Source organism: Neomonachus schauinslandi, chromosome 1 (genome assembly GCF_002201575.2).
Source record: "Neomonachus schauinslandi chromosome 1, ASM220157v2, whole genome shotgun sequence".
In the NCBI taxonomy this organism is placed as follows: domain Eukaryota; kingdom Metazoa; phylum Chordata; class Mammalia; order Carnivora; family Phocidae; genus Neomonachus; species Neomonachus schauinslandi.
In genome coordinates, this window is record NC_058403.1 from 14,327,640 (window position 1) to 14,350,969 (window position 23,330).

At 38.9% G+C, this 23,330-nt stretch overlaps 1 protein-coding gene across 1 annotated transcript; it reads left to right on the forward strand.

The window, feature by feature from the left end:
• The first annotated feature begins 15,940 nt into the window (after positions 1–15,940).
• CLDN17 (claudin 17) lies at positions 15,941–18,394 on the forward strand. The gene has a single exon (XM_021690721.1). It carries the CDS (start codon positions 16,098–16,100, stop codon positions 16,770–16,772), a length of 675 nt encoding a protein of 224 aa, XP_021546396.1. The 5' UTR covers positions 15,941–16,097; the 3' UTR covers positions 16,773–18,394.
• Positions 18,395–23,330: the final 4,936 nt, after the last annotated feature.

The following is a 23,330-nucleotide window of genomic DNA, read 5'->3' on the forward strand; positions in this document are numbered from 1 at the left end:
ATTTCTATCAAGTTTTGATTATAAAATTAGTATACAGAAAACATTTACTATATGCAATAAGTTAACCAATTTTTGTTAATTATTTTATGTAATCCCTTTATACAGAGGAGAAAACTGAGGGTTAGAAAGGTCTCTTGGTAGTCTTTAAACTGATATCCATAGGAACCTGAGGGTCTCCAAAATATTTAGAGAGACACATCTGCTCAATGAGAGTTTTTAGTTATGTTGGATTATCTGGATGACAATTATGCTTGCCTCCTGCCCTATCACTGACACATGTGATGATCTAAAGTGAAAATGTTGAACATGTAATATGCTTGATCTCACTTCTTTCTGGTTGGCTTGTTCAAATTTTAAAGTTAGAATATTTGGGGGTGGCTGGGTGGCTCAGTCTGTTAAGCATCAACTCTTGATTTCCACTCAGGTTATGATCTCAGGGTCCTGGGATCAAGCCCCACATCCAGCTCTCTGCTCAGCAGGGAGTCTGCTTGTTCCTCTCCCTCTGCCCCTCCCCCCCACTTGTGCACATGCTCTCTCTTTCCCCTCTCTCTCAAATAAATAAAATATTTAAAAAAATTAAAGTAAGAATATTTGGTCTGCATAACATAGTTACTGGTTGAATTATTTTTACTATTTATACAGGTATAATTATGTTTTGCAGTGATAGTTTTCAATTTAAATAAATTCAGAATTAGTTTCTTAAATCATATAATAAATTGAGACATTGGTTTGCCTTTGTGAAAATGACATCGCATACTGATGTAATTTTTAAAAATACAGGTCAAATGTAGTCATGGCACATTGTACTTACGTAGAGTTCAGAGTCACAAATCTAGCTGGTGGGATATTAAATCCTTACAATATACAGAGACACTCAGGCACTATCAAGAGAAAGAAAACTTGCTAAACTTTTCTCATATTTAGGTCACATGTAATGAACAGATCAGATTTTTGTACAACTCATTAGTAAGTATAGAAGTAAATATGTAATAAAGAACAGTACATTTTAATTTGCCAGTATTTTACTTATGAGCAGGCTCTCAAACGTTTTGGCTCACCACAATATTGGATAAGTTTAAGAACAATTTCATTGTTAAAATGAAAAAAAAATGACAGTGATAAATGGATGCTTCAGATAATGGTGCATCACACTGGAAATCCAACAAATAAAAAATGACTAGTAGAGGACAAATTATAAAAGTGTATCTTTCTGCTAGTAAATCTAACAACCAAAAATTAGTTTCAAAAATTCAGTACTATGTACTAAATCAAAGTACCGTTGATAATTTAAATTTTATCCATTGTGCAGTTTTGTTTGCATTTAATTTGTTGATTATTTTGGTTTTATGGTTTTTGCAAGAGCCATAACCATAAAAGTTTATACCATGTTTTATGTCTGAACATAACTAAAGTAATATTACGATATAAATGTTTTTTTAAAAAACTTGTTCTTCAAAGGTATTTGAACATAATTCACAGTTAAGAACTATACAAATACTTCAGTGGAGGTGTTTTCAATGATAATGGATAAATATCATGCCCTCACTTGCTTTTTAAAAAATAACATTGCCTAATTACAGAAAGATAAGAGCAATAAATTCATCATTTTTATTTCAAAGCTTTTCATCACCTACTCACACAAGATGGATTTTAACTAGAAATATAAAATATTTACACTCAAGATTCTTGTCAAGGAGAATAACCTCAGATTCACTCTGGAGTCTCAAAAACTCTACGGAGAGAAATAATATGAATGTAAAATTACTTTAAGTATATACAATCCGTCCATTCATATTAGATCAGTGCCTCTCAGTCCCAGCAGCATACTAAAATCACCTAAGACACTTAAAACATACTGATGTCTGGGTCCCATCATGAGCTATTCTGTCTGATTTAATTAGTTTGATGTGAGACCTGATATGTTTAATAACTTCCCTTGTATGATTCTAATTAAAAACCGAAACTGAGAACCACTGAAATAGAAACTCTTAAGCAGTGCTTCTCATATCGTCTGCCTGTTGGTATCACAGAGGGTGCATTTACAATACCAACTCTGCTATAACAAATCCTAACATAAATGAAACTTCTGAAGCTGAAGCCCCGCCCCCAGGCTCCTGGTTTAATGGCTCTGGGGTGGGGCCCCAAGCATTGGTAGTGTTTCGAAGCTCCCACAGGTGACTTTAATGTGCAGTCAGGCTGAGAACCACTGATCTAAAACCTGAACACCTGGACCACATCATTTAGGCTCCTGTAAAATAAGAACACCTGGGAAAATTTGTCTACTCTATTTATTGTAAGGATGTTGTTCATTGTATTCCACAGTGAAAGAAGTTCTTTCTGGTGTCAGAAGCAAGGAGAGTTATGCAACTCCTAAAGATATGTCTTTGTTTTTATTCCTTGGATACTGCATTGCCGCTAAAAAGCTTAGAGGCAAGGGGCACCTGGGTGGCTCAGTCAGTTAAGCAGCTGACCCTTGATTTTGGTTCAAGTCCTGATCTCAGGGTCCTGAAATTGAGCCCAGGGTCAGGCTCTGCGCTCAGCGTGGAGTCTGCTTGAGATGCTTTCCCTCTGCCCCTCCCCCCCATAAATAAATAAAATCTTTAAAAAAATAAAAAGCTTAGAGGCAAGTTCATGGCCAATGCTTAGCAAATGTGGCACCTATTTTGTGGAGAAACTTCATGCATTTTTTTTCTTAAATATTTTATTTATTTGACAGAGAGAGAATGCACACAAGTGGAAAGGGGTGGAAAGGAGAGGAAGCTGGAGAAGAAGGCTCCCCGCTGAGCAGGGAACCCTATGATGCTGGGCTCAATCCCAGGACACTGGGATCATGACCTGAACTGAAGACAGATGGTTAACCGGGTGAGCCACCCGGGCACCCCACTTCCTGAATTTTTATCTTCTATTTTCTATTCTCATTTTACCCTGTCCCCCAAATCCTCATTTGTTTTTCATTAATCACAAGGCTCCTTGTTTTGTTGCCTATTTTGACAAGTCATCTTCAACTATTTCTGCAGCCATATGAGGTGGAAAAAATGAAGGAGAGAAGGAAAAGGGAGAGAGGAAGATAAATTCAAAGATCTCTAGAGCATATTCTCAGCTGTCTGCCGAATCAAAAACACATACATTGAATACAGGTTTTCATTACCTGGAGCGAACTCAGATTTCTCTGATTGGTTTCATACAAAAGTCTATTTTAAATACTGACATGTAAGGGGAAGAGCAAGATGGCAGAGGAGTAGGAGACCTAAATTTCCTCTGGTCACAGAAATTCAGCTAGATAGGGATCAAACCATTCTGAACACCTACGAACTCAACAGGAGATCGAAGAAAATAATAGCAACAACTCTGAACAGAAAAGCGACCACTTTCTGGAAGGTAGGACGTGCGGAGAAGTGAATCCGAGGCGATATTGGGCAAGATAGATGGCAGGGGAGGGGGCCTCCATCAGCTGCTTCTGGCAAGTGATAAAGCAGCAGAGCACAAAATCGGAACTTTTAGAAGTCGGCTCCACTGAGGGACGTCGCTCTGGTGGCTAAGCTGGTGGTGGAACCCTTGCGGGACAGTGTGGTCTCAGGACCCTCGGGGTCACAGAAAGACCGGGGGTGCCTGAGTGCAGCAGAGCTCCCAGGTATTGGAGCGGGGAAGCTGGCTGCAGAGACAGAGCCGGGGTGCGGGCTCTCAGCTCGGGGTTGCCATAAACCATGATCCACGTGATCCACGGCACAGTCGGGCCACTGCTCCTCCAGCAGGGACCCAACAAGCGGCAGATCTGGGGAGACTCCCCTTCCTCCCCCTGGAGGAGCGGCACGAGAGTGCACCGCAGGGATCTGCTGGGCTGGGAGACTCCACACAGGGTCATGTGCCAGAGATAGAAACACTCGGTCACAGGCTGGGTGAGCACGGAGTGTGGCCTGAGACCGGGGAGACGGGAGTGACTGACTGCTTTTCTCTGGGGACTCACTGAGGAGCGGGGCCCCGAGTTCTCAGCCCCTCTGGAGCTGAGATCAGGAGGCTGCCATTTTCACTCTCGTCCTCCAAAGCTGTACAGAAAGCTTGCAGGGAACAAAAGCTAGGGAGAGCAAACCCGAGCAGATTACTTAGCCGGGACCTGGCAAGGGAGGGGCAATTCCGGCTCCGGCAAAGACATTTGGGAACCACAACAACAGGCCCCTCCCCCAGAACATCAGCAAGGACAGCCAGCCAAGACCAAGTTTACCGATCAATGAGAATGGCAGAACTCCAGCACTAGGGGAATACAGCACATAGAATTCATGGCTTTTTCCCCAAGATTCTTTAGTCTTTCAAAGTTAATTTTTTTTAACTTTCTTTTTCTTTTTTTTTGTTTTTGAATTTTTCTTTTTCCCTTTTTCAACCAACATCTTATCAATCCCTTTTTTAAAAATCTTTTTTATTTTTCATTTTTAGAGTCATATTCTATCCCTTCATAGTAGTTAACCTTATTTTTGGTATATATATATATAAGTTGTTCTCTATTTAAAATTTTGAGATACAGTTTCTTCTAACAGACCAAAATATACCCTAAATCTCTAGTGTATGGCTTTGTTCTAGTCTCCTGCCTGATCACATTCTCTACCCCCCCCTTTTTTAAAAATCCTCTTCTTTCTTTTTTCAACCAAATTCTTATCAATTCCTTTTATAAAATCTCTTATAATTTTCATCTTTATATTCATATTCCATCCCTTCATCGTATTAACCCTTATTATTGTATATATAAGTTTTTCTTTCTTTAAAATTTTGGGAGGCACTTTCTTCTAACAGACCAAAATACACCCAAAATCTAGTGTGTGGCACTGATCTATGCACCAGTATGATCATATTTGATCATATTCTGGTTTTTTGTTTGTTTGTTTGTTTGTTTGTTTTTATCTTTATCTTTATCTTTTTTTTTTTCTTTTTTCTTTCTTTCCCTTTTTCTTTTCCCCTGGTTTCAGGTCTTTTCTGATTTGTTTAGTGTATATTTTTCTGAGGTCGTTGTTACCCTGTTAGCATTTTGTTCTCTCATTCATCTATTCTCCTCTGGACAAAATGTCAAGATGGAAAAAATCACCTCAAATAAAAGAACAAGAGGCAGTATGACTGCCAGGGATCTAATCAATATGGACATTAGTAAGATGTTGGAACTGGAGTTCAGAATGATGATTTTAAAGATACTAGCTGGGCTTGAAAAAAGCATGGAAGATATTAGAGAAACCCTTTCTGGAGAAATAAGAACTAAAATCTAACCAAGTCGAGATCAAAAAGGCTATTAATGAGGTGCAATAAAAATTGGAGGCTCTAACTGCTAGGATAAATGAGGCAGAAGAGAGAATCAGTGATATAGAAGGCCAAATGATGGAAAATAAAGAAGTTGAGAAAAAGAGAGATAAACAACTACTGGATCACAAGGGCAGAATTTGAGAGATAAGTGATACCATAAGATGAAACAATATTAGAATAATTGGGATCTCGGAAGAAGAAGAAAGAGAGAGAGGGGCAGAAGGTATATTGGAGCAAATTATAGCAGAGAACTTCCCTAATTTGGGGAAGGAAACAGGCATCAAAATCCAGGAGGCACAGAGAAGCCCCCTCAAAATCAATAAAAATAGGTCAACACCCCGACTTCTACTAGTAAAACTTACGAGTCTCAGAGACAAAGAGAGAATCCTGAAAGCAGCTTGGGACAAGAGATCTGTAACCTTAGAAACATTAGATTGGCAACAGATCTGTCCACAGAGACCTGGCAGGCCAGAAAGGACTGGCATGATATCTTCAGAGCACTAAATGAGAAAAATATGCAGCCAAGAATACTATATCCAGCTAGGCTGTCATTGACAATTGAAGGAGAGATAAAAAGCTTCCAGGACAAACAAAAACTAAAGGAATTTGCAAACATAAAACCAGCCCTACAAGAAATATTGAAAGGGGTCCTCTAAGCAAAGAGAGAGCCTAAAAGCAACATAGACCAGAAAGTCACACAGACAATATACAGTAACAGTCACCTTACAGGCAATACAATGGCACTAAATTCCTATCTTTCAATAGTTACCCTGAATGTAAATGGGCTAAATGCCCCAATCAAAAGACACAGGGTATCAGATTGGATAAAAAAACAAGACCCATCCATATGCTGTCTGCAAGAGACTCATTTTAGACCCAAAGACACCCCTAGATTGAAAGTGAGGGAGTGGAAAACCATTTACCATGCTAATGGACACCAAAAGAAAGCTGGGGTGGCAATCCTTATATCAGACAAATTAGATTTTATACCAAAGACTATATTAAGAGATGAGGAAGGACACTATATCCTACTTCAAGGATCTATCCAACAAGAAGATCTAACAATTGTAAATATCTATGCCCCTAACATGGGAGCAGCCAATTATACAAGCCAATTAATAACAAAAGCAGAGAAACACATCGACAACAATACAATAATAGTGGGGGACTTTAACACCGCCCTCACTGAAATGGACAGATCATCTAAGCAAAAGATCAACAGGAAATAAAGACTTTAAATGACACACTAGACCAAATGGACTTCACAGACATTCAGAACATTCCATCCCAAAGCAACAGAATACACATTCTTCTCTAGTGCCCATGGAACATTCTCCAGACTAGATCACATCCTAGGTCACAAATCAGGTCTCAACTGGTACCAAAATATTGGGATCATTCCCTGCTTATTTTCAGACCACAGTGCTTTGAAACTAGAACTCAATCACAAGAGGAAAGTCGGAAAGAACTCAAATACATGGAGGCTAAAGAGCAACCTACTAAAGAATGAATGGGTCAACCAGGAAATTAAAGAAGAATTAAAAAATTTCATGGAAAAAAATGAAAATGAAAACACAACTGTTCACAATCTTTGGGATGCAGCAAAAGCAGTCTTAAGAGGAAAGTATATAGCAATACAAGCCTTCCTCAAGAAACAACAAAGGTCTCAAATACACAGCCTAACCCTACACCTAAAGGAGCTGGACAGAGGACTGCAAATAAAGCCTAAACCCAGCAGGAGAGAGAAATAATAAAGATCAGGACAGAAATCAATGAAATAGAAACCAAAAGAACAGTAGAACAGATCAACGAAACTAGGAGCTTGTTCTCTGAAAGAATTAACAAGATTGATAAACCCCCGGCCAGACTTATCAAAAAGAAAAGAGAAAGGACCCAAATCAACAAAATCATGAATGAAAGAGGAGAGATCACAACCAACAGCAAAGAACTACAAACAATTATAAGAACATATTATGAGCAACGATATGCTAGCAAATTAGATAACCTGGAAGAAATGGATGCATTCCTAGAGATGTATCAACCACCAAAACTGAACCAGGAAGATAGAAAACCTGAACAGACCTATAATCACTAAGGAAATTGAAGCAGTCATCAAAAATCGCCCAACAAACAAAAGCCCAGGGCCAGATGGCTTCCCAGGGGAATTCTAGCAAACATTTCAAGAAGAATTAATACCTATTCTTCTGAAACTGTTCCAAAAAATAGAAATGGAAGGAAAACTATGATACTTTATGTGGAAAACCCAAAAGACTCCACCCCAAAACTGCTAGAACTCATACAGGAATTCAGTAAAGTGGCAAGATATAAAATCAATGCACAGAAATCAGTGGCATTCCTATACACCAACAACAAGACAGAAGAAAGAGAAATTAAGGAGTCAATCCCATTTACAACTGTACCCAAAACCATAAGATACCTAGGAATAAATCTAACCAAAGAGGCAAAGAATCTGTACTCAGAAAACTATAAAATACTCATGAAGGAAATTGAGGAAGTCACAAAGAAATGGAAAAATGTTCCATGCTCATGGATTGGAAAAACAAATACTGTGAAAATGTCAATGCTACCTAGAGCAATCTACACATTTAAGGCAATCCCCAACAAAATACCATCCACTTTTTTCAAAGAAATGGAACAAATAATCCTAAAATTTGTATGGAACTAGAAAAGACCCAAGTAGCCAGAGGAATGTTGAAAAAGAAAAGCAAAGCTGGCGGCATCACAATTCCGGACTTTAAGCTCTATTACAAAGCTGTCATCATCAAGACAGCATGGTACTGGCACAAAAACAGACACATAGATCAATGGAACAGAATCGAGAGCCCAGAAATGGACCCTCAACTCTATGGTCAACTAATCTTTGACAAAGCAGGAAAGAATGTCCAATGGAAAAAAGACAGTCTCTTCAACAAATGGTGTTGGGAAAATTGGACAGCCATATGCAGAAGAATGAAAATGGACCATTTCCTTACACCACACACAAAAGTAGACTCAAAATGGTTGAAAGACCTAAATCTGAGACAAGGAGTCCATCAAAATCCTAAAGGAGAACACAGGCAGCAACCTCTTTGACCTCAGCCGCAACATCTTCTTCCTAGAAACATTGCCAAAGGCAAGGGAAGCAAGGGCAAAAATGAACTATTGGGACTTCATCAAGATAAAAAGCTTTTGAACAGCAAAGGAAACAGTCAACAAAACCAAAAGGCAACCGACAGAATGGGAGAAGATATTTGCAAATGACATATCAGATAAGGGCTAGTATACAAAATCTATAAAGAACTTATCAAATTCAACACCCAAAGAACAAATAATCCAATCAAGAAATGGGCAGAAGACATGAACAGACATTTTTCCAAAGCAGACATCCAAATGGCCAACAGACACATGAAAAAGTGCTCAACATCGCTCAGCATCAGGGAAATCCAAATCAAAACAGCAATGAGATACCACCTCACACCAGTCAGAAGGGCTCAAATTAACAAGTCAGGAAACGACAGATGTTGGCGGGGATGCGGAGAAAGGGGAACCCTCCTACACTGTTGGTGGGAAAGCAAGCTGGTGCAGCCACTCTGGAAAACAGTGTGGAGGTTCCTCAAAAAGTTGAAAATAGAGCTACCATACAATCCAGCATTTGCACTACTGGGTATTTACCACAAAGATACAAATGTAGGGATCTGAGGAGTACGTGCACCCCAATGTTTATAGCAGCAATGTCTGCAATAGCCAAACTGTGGAAAGAGCCAAGATGTCCATCGACAGATGAATGGATAAAGAAGTGGTATATATATACAATGGAATATTATGCAGCCATCAAAAGGAATGAAATCTTGACATTTGCAATGACGTGGATGGAACTGAAGGGTATTATGCTAAGCGAAATAAGTCAATCAGAGAAAGACATGTATCATGTGACCTCACTGATATGAGGAATTCTTAATCTCAGGAAACAAACTGAGGGTTGCTGGAGTGGTGGGGGGTGGGAGGGATGGGGTGGCTGCGTGACAGACACTGGGGAGGGTATGTGCTATGGTGAGCACTGTGAATTGTGTAAGACTGTTGAATCACAGACCTGTACCTCTGAAACATATAATACATTATATGTTAAAAAAAAAAAAAAAGAAGATAGCAGGAAGGGAAGAATGAAGGGGGGAAAATTGGAGGGGGCAACGAACCATGAGAGACTATGGACTCTGAGAAACAAACTGAGGGTTCTAGAGGGCAGGGGGTGGGGGGATGTGTTAGCCTGGTGATGGGTATTAAAGAGGGCATGTATTGAATGGAGCACTGGGTGCTATACGCAAACAATGAATCATGGAACACTACATCAAAAACTAATGATGTAATGTATGGTGATTAACATAACATAATAAATAAAAATATTGACATGTAAGCTGGAAGACAGTTGAAATTTGAGGTAATAATGCAAGATAGTAGGATAAATTTGATTGACTAGATCGTGGTATTAAACCTAGTTCAATTGGTTTGTAGATTACTCCCAAATGCATTCCTGGAATAGGAAACAATTTTTTTTTTTTTAAATAAGGTGTTTAAATTGGTATGTAGTATATTTCATTACAAAGTGCAGTCTTTAACTCTGGAGAGAAGTATTCAAACTGTGAATTTATATAGGAAGATATAATTAAATATTGATCCTTAAGTTAAAGGATCACCTACATAAATGAAACACTGTATTAATTAATTAATCATTATTCATTCAAACAATATTTCTTTTTTTTCTTTTTTTATTATTATGTTATGCTAATCACCATACATTACATCATTAGTTTTAGATGTAGTGTTCCATGATTCATTGTTTGCGTATAACACCCAGTGCTCCATGCAGAACGTGCCCTCTTAATACCCATCACCAGGCTAAGCCATCCTCCCACCCTCTCCCCTCTAGAACCCTCAGTTGTTTTTCAGAGTCCATCGTCTCTCATGGTTCATCTCCCCCTCTGATTGCCCCCCTTCATTCTTCTCCCCTTGCTATCTTCTTTTTTTTTTTAACATATAATGTATTATTTGTTTCAGAGGTACAGATCTGTGATTCAACAGTCTTGCACAATTCACAGCGCTCACCATAGCACATACCCTCCCCAATGTCTATCTCCCAGCCACCCCATCCCTCCCACCCCACCCCCCACTCCAGCAACCCTCAGTTTGTTTCCTGAGATTAAGAATTCCTCATATCAGTGAGGTCATATGATACATCAAAAAATATTTCTTGAGCAGACTACTACTGCCCTACTCTGAATCAGGCTCTCTGCTATGTACTGGGAATCTAATGGTAAAGTAGACACCGTCTCTGTTCTCATAGAATCTACACTCTAGGGGGGAATAGACTTACATGAACATAAGTAGAAATGTATATTTATTTAGAATTGGTGAAAAATGCATAGTACTATGAAAGACTAAACCAATGGCAGTGCTGGGGATGGAATTGGAGTCTGATATGATCTAATTCAGAACAAATTTCTCTTGTGACTAAATTTGGATCCAAACCTGAGGGAGAATGAATGATTATTAGATGGACAGTGTGAACAGGTAAGGGGAATTGGGAAGGAGGTTTAGGTAGAGAGAATAACATTATATCCGAGTCAGTAATAGCATAGGAGTCTCTCTCTCTATGTGCATATTCATGCATTTACTTCATATAGCTTCAAATCAATCTAACAGACATTTAGCTAAAACTTTTTCAACTCATTTGTACTTGTTAAAACTTGCACTGGCCACTGAATGGGACAAGACATCATCTTTCAAAATAGACACACAGTAAGTTGGGAGAATGTCTGCACATTTTCAGGTGTGCAACTCCTTAAAAGGGAGAAAAGTGAGGCAAGATGAGGATGTTTTGAGTGTCCTAATTTTTCCATGCTGATGTTACACTTCCTCTCCTATTCACTGGAAGCTGATGCTGCAGGTAAAACTCGGACACATTTTTACAGGGAGAAGTCAAAAGTCCTTCAACTTAAATTAGATTCTTTAAGACCTCAGAACAAGTCCCTGGAGGACAGGACAATAGAGTAAGTCAGCAGTCTGTATTGTCAGATTCCTCTCCCTGATTGTGATCTGATCATAATTTGTGGACAGGATGGAGGTTATAGATTCTTACATATGTGTACAGTCCAGACTGTTCCTGTGAGCTGCAAAATATCTAATTCTCTACATTCTTTACTGGGATGGCTCACAGGCAGCTCAGACTCCACATCTGAAATGTAACTTTTGATCTACCTCTGAAGGGTCACTCATCCTTCAAGGGCCTCTTATCTCAGTACAATGCTGTTCCTGCCAATGAAGACAATCACCCTTGACTGGGTTTCCACCTCCAGTCCATCACCCATCCTCTCCAGTTATAACTCCCTGCACAGTGCAAATCCATCCACTCCTTTGCATCACCTATACTCTGACTACCTCCCTCATCTCCCGTTTGGATAATTGCAATAATCTTCTAATTGGTTTCTTCATGTTCTATTTTGTGCCTTTCTAATCCTTTCCCCCCAAATATCGATATATTGTTTTGGGGGGTTTTCTAGTTGGTTTTTTTTTTTTAAGATTGTATTTATTTATTTGACAGAAGGAGACACAGCAGGGAGAGTGGGAGAGGGAGAAGCAGGCTTCCCGCTGAGCAGGGAGCCCGATGTGGGGCTTGATCCCAGAAGCCTGGGATCATGACCTGAGCTCAAGGCAGACGCTTAACCACTAGAGGCACCCAGGTGCCCCTTAGTATTTTGTTTGTTTGTTTTTGTTTTTGAGAGAAAGAGAGAGAGCATGAGTGGGGAAGGGTAGAGGGAGAAGGAGAGAGAGAATTCTAAGCAGGCTCCATGCTCAACCCCATGTGGGGCTCAATCTCACAACCCTGAGATCAGGACCTGAGCCAAAATTAAGAGTAGGAGGCTTAACCACCTGAGACAGCCAGGCGCCCCTTGTTCTTGTTTTTAACACCGACTTGATCATGCCAGTTCTGTGCTTAAAATCTTTAATGGGCTTTGCATTGATCTCAAGAGAAGATTATTAAATGGTTCCCAAGGGCCCACACATCTGGACTTTTTCTGCACTTACAGCTTCATCTGTCCTCACTGCAGCTCCCACATCCCTTGTGTTCAAGGCCTTCCATCTGTGTTAGCCCCAAGTTCTCTGACGTCAGTGCATTCACCCACCACCTCCCATGCTTAGGAGGCTCCTTATCTCACTCTTTACCTGACGATCTAATACTCAAGCTTCAGGTTATAGGTTAAATGCTATTTTGTCAGAGAGCCTTTCCGTTACCTCATAATTAAAATTAAAGTCTCATCTGTTTATCCTCTCAATATACCTTATTTTTTCTATACTCTGTGTTTTTTTATCCAGCCATATCTCAATGTATAATTACATATATTTTTTAATCTCTTGTTTATTATTTACTACTCTCACTAAAACATAAGGTCGTGAAGGCATGGGATAGAGTTATGGTCGGAAGATAAGTTTTCAGTTGAGTGGGAGCCAGTCCAAGGATTGGTCTTTTGCACCATGATAAGGGACTTGGATTTTATCTTGGAGGAAGTGGAGAACAATTAAAAGAATTTAAGCAAGGTGGTGGCATGTTCAGAATTTGATTTGGAAAGCTCTGTGTGGTCCACAGTGGAGTACGGATGAGATAGGAGTAAGACCAGAGGCAAGGAGATTAAATAAGACATCCCTGAATTGATTCAGATGAGAGAGGTGGAAGGTGAAACTAAGGCATAGCAATGTTATAACAAGAAATATTTTTTTAAAGATTTTATTTATTTATTTATTTATTTATTTTAGAGAGAGAGGAAGAGAGAGAGAGAGAGAGCAATCATGGGGAGGGACAGACAGAGAGAGAATCTGAAGCAGACTCTGAGCTGAGTGTGGAGCCTGACATGGGACTTGATCTCACCACCACCAGATAATGACCTGAGCCGAAACTGAGTTGGATGCTTAACTGACTGAGCCACTCAGGCGCCTCCAACAAGAAATACTTTTAATAAATTGGAATATGGTGTCAATCAATGGTTGGGTTTCCTGCAAAGTGATCTCTGAGGTGGAGGTTAGGGTGCATTATTCTTTCTATGGAGTGCTCTTGGGATCAACACCTGAGGGAAAGAAGGGAAGGAAGAGTATTGGTATAAGAAGTCAAGTTGTGATGCAGAACCAGTTGATGGCTAAGGCATCAAACCAAGACTGAAACAAGTCCTTCACCAAAGCAAATGCTCTTTACTGCCTCAGTTAGAAGATGGTGGTTTCTTTCAGCCTCTATGGAAAAGCCAGGGAGGCAAGGGTATAAAAGTGTTATCTGAAGATAGTAGGTAAGAATGCCATGTTGGAGCAGTGGAAAATACCAGTGGATTACAATGACAGGAGGGAATTTTCAATGGAATAAGAGCCCCTGAGGACGTAGAAGGGGTTAAGAGTCACAGAAAGTTGGAAAGCAAAACAATATCTCCTTTTTAAATTTAAAGCAAGAAAGTAAAGCCAGTGTTGAGAATTGGCTTTGGCTGTGAGGTGCCAAAAACAAAAGTTCCTACATTATTTATGTTTCTCAGACTATTCTTATAATCAGGATGTACCTCCATTTTCTAAGTAAACATATGCTCTCATTTGTGTTTATTTGTAAAACAGACCAAATATTCTATCTGATAAAAAGTCAAACAATTGGAAAAGAACAATAAGTTGGAAACTTTCAGGACAAAATGAAGATGGGATTTAAAGTGAGATAGAACGAGGAAGAGGAAATAGAACACAGAAGAGGAGGTGGAAGGGACAAGTTGGAGTAAGGTTGGCAAATCCCTTCAGGGTGAGAATGGTTAATCTTGTGTCTCAGTAACCCAGAACAAAGGCAGAGAAAACCCTGCCTTCTGAGCTGGTGTTAGGAAACTATGAACTACACACAAGTCATCCATTTCCTCAATGATTCACATTCCTTAAAGAGGGAGCTCTCACTTGGTCTAGAATGGTACTAATACAGCAGCAACAACAAAGATAGATGATTGATAAATAATGGATAGATAGGCCACCCATCTTAAAAACTCAATGGTTTCCATATTTCCTAATTCAATTAATGGGCTCTTTAAATATGGATGGTATTGGACCTTCCATTGGCTCTTGGCCTGTGGTTTACTAAGATGGTGGACCTGTTGCAAACTGCAATGTCTCCCAGCTGGAATATGCTTGGTGTGCTCGTTTTTGAATAGTTTTCATCCATGAAATGGATTCCTTGCAATAAAATGTGAAAGAAAAAGGGGAAAGGTCCACGCTTCCCACATTAAGCACCTGTGGTCTCTGGGCAGTAGCAGGGAAGTGGCAGTCAAGGATGACAACTTGATTCTTGAACTTTGAAATAGCCTCAGTTGAATTTTGCTTGCTTTGAAAACTATTTGTAAAACTACTGAAAGGGGGTGCCTGGGTGGCTCAGTTGTTAAGTATCTGCCTTCAGCTCAGGTCATGATCCCAGGGTCCTGGGATCAAGCCCCTACATTGAGCCCTGCATCGGGCTCCCTGCTCTGCGGGGAGCCTGCTTCTCCCTCTCCCACTCCCCCTGCTTGTGTTCCCTCTCTCGCTGTGTCTCTATCAAATAAATAAATAAAATCTTAAAAAATAAATAAATAAAACTACTGAAAGGTAGTATTAATTTCAGGCTCAGTCCCATTCATATGAAAAGGCTTGAAAAAGCATGTCTCCCTCCCCCTTTTGAATCAGACTAGTCAGGGGCAGTAAGCATAGTAATATAGAGACTGGATTTATTTCTAGGTCATTACCACATAGCCAGCCTAGCCAAGCACTCTGAAGACGTCACATTCTGCATCTGGCAAACGAGAGACTTAAGCCTAATAACTTTGAAAATACCTTCTCTCTCTAAAAAGTTTTCTATTATCTGAATTTAAGTAATTGCATAGCTAGTCCAAAGAATCACTATTAATTGTTCCATAAAAATGGAGTATACATTTATAGCTTGATAAATGTGATATATTTAAAGTTGCCATTGAGCAAACAGCTAATGGAAGTTTATATACAAGACATTTTTTTCCCTGGAGACAAAGTGTTACTTAACAAATAATATAATAATTACCAGTAAATTCAATTATAAGGACCGCTTCTTTGTTCTTTTCTGGATCTTAAGAATAAACTGAAATCTGAATTTTTTTCTTAGGACTCCTCCTTTTATAAAGCATTGGTGGTTTTAGTAGATGTCTTAAAACTAATACCTAAACATTTCTCCATATCCAGAAGTCTTTATTAAAACCAGAATTGACTAACCATATTAAAGGGAAGTGACTTAGATTAGAAGAAAGTACTAGATCATCCAAAGTGCAAAGTGTTTCTCAATTGCTCTCCAAAGAACTAGTAAGGTTTTGGTGCTGTCTCTAGTCGTGACTTAATATATATATTTATGCTTTTTTATCAGAGTGGTTTATCAACAGGAAGTTTTCAACTCTGTAATTAGCAATCCAAAATGGGAGCTCTGACACTTAATTACAACACTGCTAAGACAATAATAGTAAGAGGAATACCAAAGTATTTCTTGACACACCTCTGGCTACCTTCTTATTGGCTGGGAAACAATTATATATGTCATACAGAAATGAATGTCTGTGTACAAAGGCAGCATGCATTTACAACAGGTACTTCTAGTCAGGCCAAGTTCACTCACTGTTGCTGATTTCAACTACAACATAATGGGCAGTAACTGTGGAGAACCTCATCAGAGATTGCTGTAGACTCAGAGAGGCCTCCTCCAGGTTCAGGATTTCGAGCAGCTTCTACCATTCCAGATTGGCTCTGTCTTCAAAGGAGAGGAGATGGCATTTTATCCCCTGCAGATTGCTGGTCTGGTTCTTGGATTCCTTGGCATGGTCGGAACTCTTGCCACAACCCTTCTGCCTCAGTGGAGGGTATCAGCTTTTATTGGCAGCAACATTATTGTTTTTGAAAGGCTCTGGGAAGGGCTCTGGATGAACTGCATTCGACAAGCCAAGGTCCGGTTGCAGTGCAAATTCTATGGTTCTTTGTTGGCTCTCCCACCTGCCCTAGAAGCAGCCCGGGCCCTCATGTGTGTGGCGGTTGCTCTCTCCTTCATTGCTCTGCTCATTGGCATCTGTGGCATGAAGCAGATCCAGTGCACGGGCTCTAACGAGAGGGCCAAAGCATACCTTCTGGGGACTTCCGGGGTCCTCTTCATCCTGACTGGCATCTTCGTTCTGATTCCTGTGTGCTGGACAGCCAACATCATCATCAGGGATTTTTACAACCCAGCCATCCACGTGGGTCAGAAACGAGAGCTGGGAACAGCTCTTTTCCTTGGCTGGGCAAGCACTGCCATCCTCTTCATTGGAGGGGGTCTGCTCTGTGGGTTCTGCTGTTGCAACAGAAAGAAGCTAAGGCACAGATATCCAGCCCCTGGATATTGTGTGCCACACACAGAGAAGCGGAGGAATGTGACGATGCTTAGTAAGACTTCCACCAGTTATGTCTAATACCTGCTTTTGGCTCAAACTATGGATTACAGTCAAAGTGTTTTATAGAGTCCTGCCAGGCACTGTAAGTACGTCAGGCACGAGAACTTGCTTTATGGCTGTATTTAAATGGAGATGAAAGTATAAAGGATATATACATTGTACTCTGTCACTTGTGGTAGGAATAGAAATGACTTGCTTTGGACATTCTGACCTCATGTGTATTAAATGCATTTACTATTATTAGACACAAATAATCCCCATTCCAATTTGTGTAGTCGAAAATCAAGTATATCCGCATCCTTAGTATAATAACTACTGTTTTTTGACAATCATATATCACCTGCTAGAAAATGCAAATTTTATTGCAATTGATAATACACAGCAATAAAACATTCTAAAACATAACCTTAGTTATTTTTCCTCCAAATTATTTATTGTACTAATACAGTAACAAGTGAAATACAGACTTTTCTTTTTTAAGCAATTATTCTGAAAAATAATAGATCTCAAATAAGGATTTTTAATTGAATTTATCAAAATATAGAACTGTCCATCTAATGAAAAGAATTGGTATTCCTTTTGGAAACTCAATGCACTGGCAATTAGAAACTTTTAGGGGGAAAAAAAGGGCTCTGATTTCTCTTAGGAAATTTATGAAGATGATTTTAAAGCACCTAATTTATACAGTTAAACTTGCCTGGAATTATATATTCAAAGGAAAATAATTGATAAATGAAAAGTAATGTGTTTCATAACTTATGATTTGCACTTACAAGATATTTGTCTTGATAAGGTACATCAATACCTTATATAAACACTCAACTTTCATCAAGAGGAAATACAGTTCTAATTAGGAAATTGAGGTTTGGGTGTTGAAGGGAATGGTTTCTGTTCCTTGTTTTATTCTTTAGTCATTGTTCAGGTCTACACACGCAAAGTAAAATGAAAAATTAATGATTCAGGCAATTAGTCAGGCTAAAATAAGTACCTCCATCTTATTCTGTAATAAATAAATAGGTATGGCTAAGGCATCTTGTTTTGTTTGAATTGTGTGTATTATCTTCTCAATTCTTCACTTCCCATGCATTTAACATGCCATATTTAACGTGCCAATATCAGGGTCAAAAGTGCATGTTTGGGGGGCGGGGGAGGATGAGTATATGAGTGTTTGCGGGGCAAAAGCACTCCTGTAGGTTGCTTCTCAATATCTCCAATAGCTTATGAACCAATCAATGTTTATATATCCAGTTCTAACTCTTCAAATTTTGTGTTATTTTATAATAAAACTGTATGTAATTTACAGTACATATTTGCAATGAACAGATTAAATTTGTTCACCAAATATTTATTGCATGTCCATCCTTACTATAATAAAATAGTTACATGTTTTTAATTATGTTGAAATATTTCACTGTGGGGTCAATTTCAGAATGAATTTCTATTCTCAAAAGACCATCTAATAACTCTGAAACATTAAATCAGAGATAACTTAAGGCCAGCTGTTAAGGTCATACCCTCACTCCATTCTACAAACCACCAGCAAGACTTCAGTAAGTCAAACCCTTGGTAACATAAAACTGTATTTAAAAAAATTGTAATATGTAATGATAAAGGCCACATAAATGTAAATATCTTCAAATATTACCAATAAAAATTAAAAAAACTATGACTTAGATTTTTTTCTAAGATTGTTATCTTTTTCAGACTTCATTCAGTAGAACCTAAATTTGGGGTGTATTGAAAAGGAGTCATTTATCATATATACAGACAAATAAGCATGAAATCAAGACATTCAAGATATAGGCAAATGGAATCATTTGTCTTACCTTTTGTCACTCTAGAAGTAACTAGCCTCACATGATAGGTTCCAGAGACTAAATGAGGCATGTTATCCTGCTAGCAAAAGGATCAAAGAGTAAAAAGGTATAATGGGGCTAAAATCACAAAATTACTGGACATAACATTAGTCACTGAATTTGGGCAAAATTTCAGGAACTAAGAATTCTTTTCTTTTTTCTTTCATTAATCAAAGTGTACTTTTGGAAGAATGATTTCTTTTATTTTTTATTTTTTAATTTTTTTTAAATTTTTTATTGTTATGTTAATCACCATACATTACATCATTAGTTTTTGATGTAGTGTTCCATGATTCATTGTTTGTGCATAACACCCAGTGCTCCATGCAGGACGTGCCATCTTTAATACTCATCACCAGGCTAACCCATCCTCCCACCTGCCTCCCCTCTAGAACCCTCAATTTGTTTTTCAGAGTCCATAGTCTCTCATGGTTCGTCTCCCCCTCTGATTTCCCCCTCCTGCTATCTTCTTTTTTTTTTCTTAACATATATTGCATTATTTGTTTCAGAGGTACAGATCTGTGATTCAACAGTCTTGCACAATTCACAGTGCTCACCATAGCACATACCCTCCCCAGTGTCTATCACCCAGCCACCCCATCCCTCCCACCCCCCACCACTCCAGCAACCCTCACTTTGTTTCCTGAGATTAAGAATTCCTCATATCAGTGAGGTCATATGATACATGTCTTTCTCTGATTGACTTATTTTGCTCAGCATAACACCCTCCAGTTCCATCCACATCGTTGCAAATGGCAAGATCTCATTCCTTTTGATGGCTGCATAATATTCCATTGTATATATATACCACCTCTTCTTTATCCATTCATCTGTCGATGGACATCTTGGCTCTTTCCACAGTTTGGCTATTGTGGACATTGCTGCTATAAACATCGGGGTGCATGTACCCCTTTGGATCCCTACATTTGTATCTTTGGGGTAAATACCCAGTAGTGCAATTGCTGGATCATAGGGTAGCTCTATTTTCAACTTTTTGAGGAACCTCCATACTGTTTTCCAGAGTGGCTGCACCAGCTTGCATTCCCACCAACAGTGTAGGAGGGTTCCCCTTTCTCCACATCCCCGCCAACATCTGTCGTTTCCTGACTTGTTAATTTGAGCCCTTCTGACTGGTGTGAGGTGGTATCTCATTGCTGTTTTGATTTGGATTTCCCTGATGCTGAGTGATGTTGAGCACTCTTTCATGTGTCTGTTGGCCATTTGGATGTCTTCTTTGGAAAAATGTCTGTTCACGTCTTCTGCCCATTTCTTGATTGGATTATTTGTTCTTTGGGTGGTGAGTTTGATAAGTTCTTTATAGATTTTGGATACTAGCCCTTTATCTGATACATTATTTGCAAATATGTTCTCCCATTCTGTCGGTTGCCTTTTGGTTTTGTTGACTGTTTCTTTGCTGTGCAAAAGCTTTTTATCTTGATGAAGTCCCAATAGTTCATTTTTGCCCTTCCTTCCCTTGCCTTTGGCAATGTTTCTAGGAAGAAGTTGTTCGGCTGAGGTCAAAGAGGTTGCTGCCTGTGTTCTCCTTTAGGATTTTGATGGACTCCTTGTCTCAGATTTAGGTCTTTCAACCATTTTGAGTCTACTTTTGTGTGTGGTGTAAGGAAATGGTCCATTTTCATTCTTCTGCATATGGCTGTCCAATTTTCCCAATACACAAAAAAAGAGACTGTCTTTTTTCCATTGGACATTCTTTCCTGCTTTGTCAAAGATTAGTTGACCATAGAGTTGAGGGTCCATTTCTGGGCTCTTAATTCTGTTCCATTGATCTATGTGTCTGTTTTTGTGCCAGTACCATGCTGTCTTGATGATGACAGTTTTGTAATAGAGCTTGAAATCCGGAATTGTGATGCCGCCAGCTTTGCTTTTCTTTTTCAACATTCCTCTGGCTATTCGGGGTCTTTTCTGGTTCCATACAAATTTTAGGATCATTTGTTCCATTTCTTTGAAAAAAGTTGATGGTATTTTGTTGGGGATTGCCTTAAATGTGTAGATTGCTCTAGGTAGCATTGACATCTTCACAATATTTGTTCTTCCAATCCATGAGCATGGAACATTTTTCCTTTCTTTGTGTCTTCCTCAATTTCTTTCATGAGTATTTTATAGTTTTCTGAGTACAGATCCTTTGCTTCTTTGGTTAGATTTATTCCTAGGTATCTTATGGTTTTGGGTACAATTGTAAATGGGATCGACTCCTTAATTTCTCTTTCTTCTGTCTTGTTGTTGGTGTATAGGAATGCCACTGATTTCTGTGCATTGATTTTATATCTTGCCACTTTACTGAATTCCTGTATGAGTTCTAGCAGTTTTGGGGTAGAGTCTTTTGGGTTTTCCACGTAAAGTATCATATCATCTGCAAAGAGTGAGAGTTTGACTTCTTATTTGCCAATTCGGATGCCTTTTATTTCTGTTTGTTGTCCGATTGCTGAGGCTAGGACTTCTAGTACTGTGTTGAATAGCAGTGGTGATAGTGGATATCCCTGCCATGTTCCTGACCTTAGGGGGAAAGCTCTCAGTTTTTCCCCATTGAGAATGATATTGGCTGTGGGTTTTTCATAGATGCCTTTTATTATATTGAGGTATGTACACTCTATCCCTGTCCTCTGAAGAGTTTTGATCAAGAAAGGATGCTGTACTTTGTCAAATGCTTTTTCTGCATCTACTGGGAAGATGATATGATTCTTGTTCTTTCTTTTATTAATGTACTGTATCACATGGATTGATTTGTGGATGTTGAACCCACCTTGCAGCCCAGGGATAAATCCCACTTGGTCGTGGTGAATAATCGTTTTAATGTACTGTTGGATCCTATTGGCTAGTATTTTGGTGAGAATTTTTGCATCCATGTTCATCAAGGATGTTGGTCTGTAATTCTCCTTTTTGATGGGGTCTTTGGTTTTGGGATGAAGGTAATGGTGGCCTCATAAAATGAGTTTGGAAGTTTTCCTTCCATTTATTTTTTGGAACAGTTTCAGAAGAATAGGTATTAATTCTTCTTAAAATGTTTGGTAGAATTCCCCTGGGAAGCCATCTGGCCCTGGGCTTTTGTTTGTTGGGAGATTTTTGATGACCGCTTCAATTTCCTTAGTGGTTATAGGTCTGTTCAGGTTTTCTATTTCTTCCTGATTCAGTTTGTAGTTGATACATCTCTAGGAATGCATCCATTTCTTCCAGGTTATCTGATTTGCTGGCATAAAGTTGCTCGTAATATGTTCTTATAATTGTTTGTATTTCTTTGCTGTTGGTTGTGATCTCTCCTCTTTCATTCATGATTTTGTTGATTTGGGTCCTTTCTCTTTTCTTTTTGATAAGTCTGGCCGGGGGTTTATCAATCTTGTTAATTCTTTCAGAGAACAAGCTCCTAGTTTCGTTGATCTGTTCTACTGTTCTTTGGGTTTCTATTTCATTGATTTCTGCTCTGAACTTTATTATTTCTCTTCTCCTGCTGGGTTTAGGCTTTATTTGCTGTTTTTTCTCTAGCTCCTTTAGGTGTAGGGTTAGGTTGTTTATTTGAGACCTTTGTTGTTTCTTGAGAAAGGCTTGTATTGCTATATACTTTCCTCTTAGGACTGCCTTTGCTGCATCCCAAAGATTTTGAACAGCTGTGATTTCATTTTCATTTGTTTCCATGAATTTTTTTAATTCTTCTTTAATTTCCTGGTTGACCCATTCATTCTTTAGTAGGATGCTCTTTAGCCTCCACGTATTTGAGTTCATTCTGACTTTCCTCTTGTGATTGAGTTCTAGTTTCAAAGCACTGTGGTCTGAAAATAAGCAGGGAATGATCCCAATATTTTGGTACCAGTTGAGACCTGATTTGTGACCTAGGATATGATCTATTCTGGAGAATGTTCCATGGGCACTAGAGAAGAATGTGTATTCTGTTGCTTTGGGATGGACTGTTCTGAATATATCTGTGAAGTCTGTTTGATCCAGTGTGTCATTTAAAGCCTTTATTTCCTTGTTGATCTTTTGCTTAGATGATCTGCCCATTTCATTGAGGGGGGTGTTAAAGTCCCCTACTATTATTGTATTGTTGTCAATATGTTTCTCTGCTTTTGTTATTAATTGCCTTATATAATTGGCTGCTCCCATGTTAGGGGAATCGATATTTACAATTGTTAAATCTTCTTGTTGGATAGACCTTTAAGTATGATATAGTGTCCTTCCTCATCTTTTATTATAGTCTTTGGTTTAAAATCTAGTTTGTCTGATGTAAGGATTGCCACCCCAGCTTTCTTTTGGTGTCCATTAGCATGGTAAATGGTTTTCCACCCCCTCACTTTCAATCTGTGGGTGTCTTTGGGTCTAAAATGAGTCTCTTGCAGACAGCATATGGATGGGTCTTGTTTTTTTATCCAATCTGATACCCTGTGTCTTTTGATTGGGGCATTTAGCCCATTTACATTCAGGGTAACTATTGAAAGATAGGAATTTAGTGCCATTGTATTGCCTGTAAGGTGACTGTTACTGTATATTGTCTGTGTGACTTTCTGGTCTATGTTGCTTTTAGGCTCTCTCTTTGCTTAGAGGACCCCTTTCAATATTTCTTGTAGGGCTGTGTTTGTGTTTGCAAATTCCTTTAGTTTTTGTTTGTCCTGGAAGCTTTTTATCTCTCCTTCAATTGTCAATGACAGCCTAGCTGGATATAGTATTCTTGGCTGCATATTTTTCTCATTTAGTGCTCTGAAGATATCATGCC